Here is a 1,584-nt window from a genome sequence, read left to right on the forward strand (position 1 = left end):
ATCTATCTATCTATCTATCTATCTATCTATCTATCTATCTATCTATCTATCTATCTATCTATCTATCTATCTATCTATCTGAGGGGATTTCTTCTGATGAGCTTTGGTGGTCAGATGAGTCAGCTGCCTGCTGCAACTTCTCCATCCAAAAAAAGACATCATCACTTTTGGTGACTGAACCACATGTTAACCCCATGACAGAGGAGCACACCCTCCTCTGTTCACCAGAGACAAAAGTGAACCAGAAATAACAATAATAATAACAATAATAATAATAATAATAATAATAAAACTTCTGGGCTCTAATGGCACCTTAAAATAGACCAAATAACTGAAACCTATATTTCCACTGGTATTTATGCAAAAGGGAAAAAAAATCATCATGGACTTTCAGGACTTCCTTATCTTTACGCCAGAGTCATGGAGACTTTTTATCTAAACACACAAGATAAGATAAAGCTCTTTTCTTCCATCTGAATGACTTTATAGTTTGATGWGCTCCTTCAGACCAGGCAGCCCTGGTGGTCTCTGCGGTGCCCTTTGTCCCACATGTCTAAATTCAGACCACGTGTTGGTTCTAGTGTCAAAAGCAGAGCTGGCATTTCGCACAACATCATAATTAAGTCTACATCGACAGATTGAGCCTAAAGGGATGCAGAAACGAACGGTTTCACATGTTAGTTTCAACAGAGAAAGCAGGATTGTTTTTTAGTTTTTCACTTCCACTTATTTCTCCCCCTGAAGCTAAAAAATTACAGTTATAATAAATACCTTTTTCCTCCCAGAGGCACCAAGCTATGATGCGTTCAAATGTATTCTGTAAATTAAACTTTGTCGCAAGTAATTCAGTTATATTTTTACGACTTTTAAGCTGTCAAAGTTAGCCCAAAGTACTTTAAACAAGCTGTATTTTGGCGGAATGTTAAATAAAGTAAATTCTAGCTATTTGTTTTTAGCTTAATTGTCGATTTAAAAGAAAAAAAAAACAGCTACTCACTTTAAACCCGCGACAACTCCGTGGGTTTCAGCCACATTTTTGGACATAATGTTATGTTTCTCTCCAACGCAACACGTGTCCGCACGAGCAAAACAAGTTAGAAAAGTGAACTTTAAAAAAACAAAAATAAAAATAAAAAAATAAATAAACGCAATAAGATAAACTTCACGGCGGTCATGTGTGTCCGGCCAGGCTGCCTGCGCCAAAATGTCACCGTGAGAACTCGAGCAATTTAGAAAGGAATGTCAAAACATCTTCAAGAGAGAGAGAGGGGGGAAAGGGGGAGAAAAAGCCTCACCTCTATGAACGCGGGTATTTGTGTAAAGAATAAAAAGAAGAAAGCAGTGGAGTATGTTCCTGTCCAGGCGGTGGAGACAGCTGACAGAGTTGGTAAAAAGGCGGCAGGCGGACAGCTCGGTATCCTCGTACTAAATTAACTACAAAAACAACAACAATGTACCAACATTCCACGCTCTGCTTCCGCAAGCGCTGACGTCACCGAGTCCTCGTGACCGCCCCCTCCATTCATGAAAATAACTTTCTGCTGACGTCAGTCTGGGAAGGAGGAGGGGAAGAGTGGGGGGGGG

General features: G+C 39.9%; 1 protein-coding gene across 2 annotated transcripts in view; it reads right to left on the reverse strand.

The window, feature by feature from the left end:
- mafk (v-maf avian musculoaponeurotic fibrosarcoma oncogene homolog K) overlaps window positions 1–1,459 on the reverse strand; it is a 12,810-nt gene extending 11,351 nt beyond the window's left edge. The window contains exon 1 of one of the 2 annotated variants that reach the window (XM_014023636.1): window positions 1,296–1,459. Coding sequence is in view for 1 of the 2 variants with exons in the window: in XM_014023632.1 (XP_013879086.1) it covers window positions 998–1,044 (47 nt within the window). In the remaining variant the exon portion in view is untranslated. The other variant, XM_014023632.1, reaches the window with a different exon arrangement.
- Between the last annotated feature and the right edge of the window lie 125 nt (window positions 1,460–1,584).

The sequence above is a fragment of the Austrofundulus limnaeus genome, unplaced genomic scaffold (assembly GCF_001266775.1).
Source record: "Austrofundulus limnaeus strain Quisiro unplaced genomic scaffold, Austrofundulus_limnaeus-1.0 Scaffold4, whole genome shotgun sequence".
In the NCBI taxonomy this organism is placed as follows: Eukaryota; Metazoa; Chordata; class Actinopteri; order Cyprinodontiformes; family Rivulidae; genus Austrofundulus; species Austrofundulus limnaeus.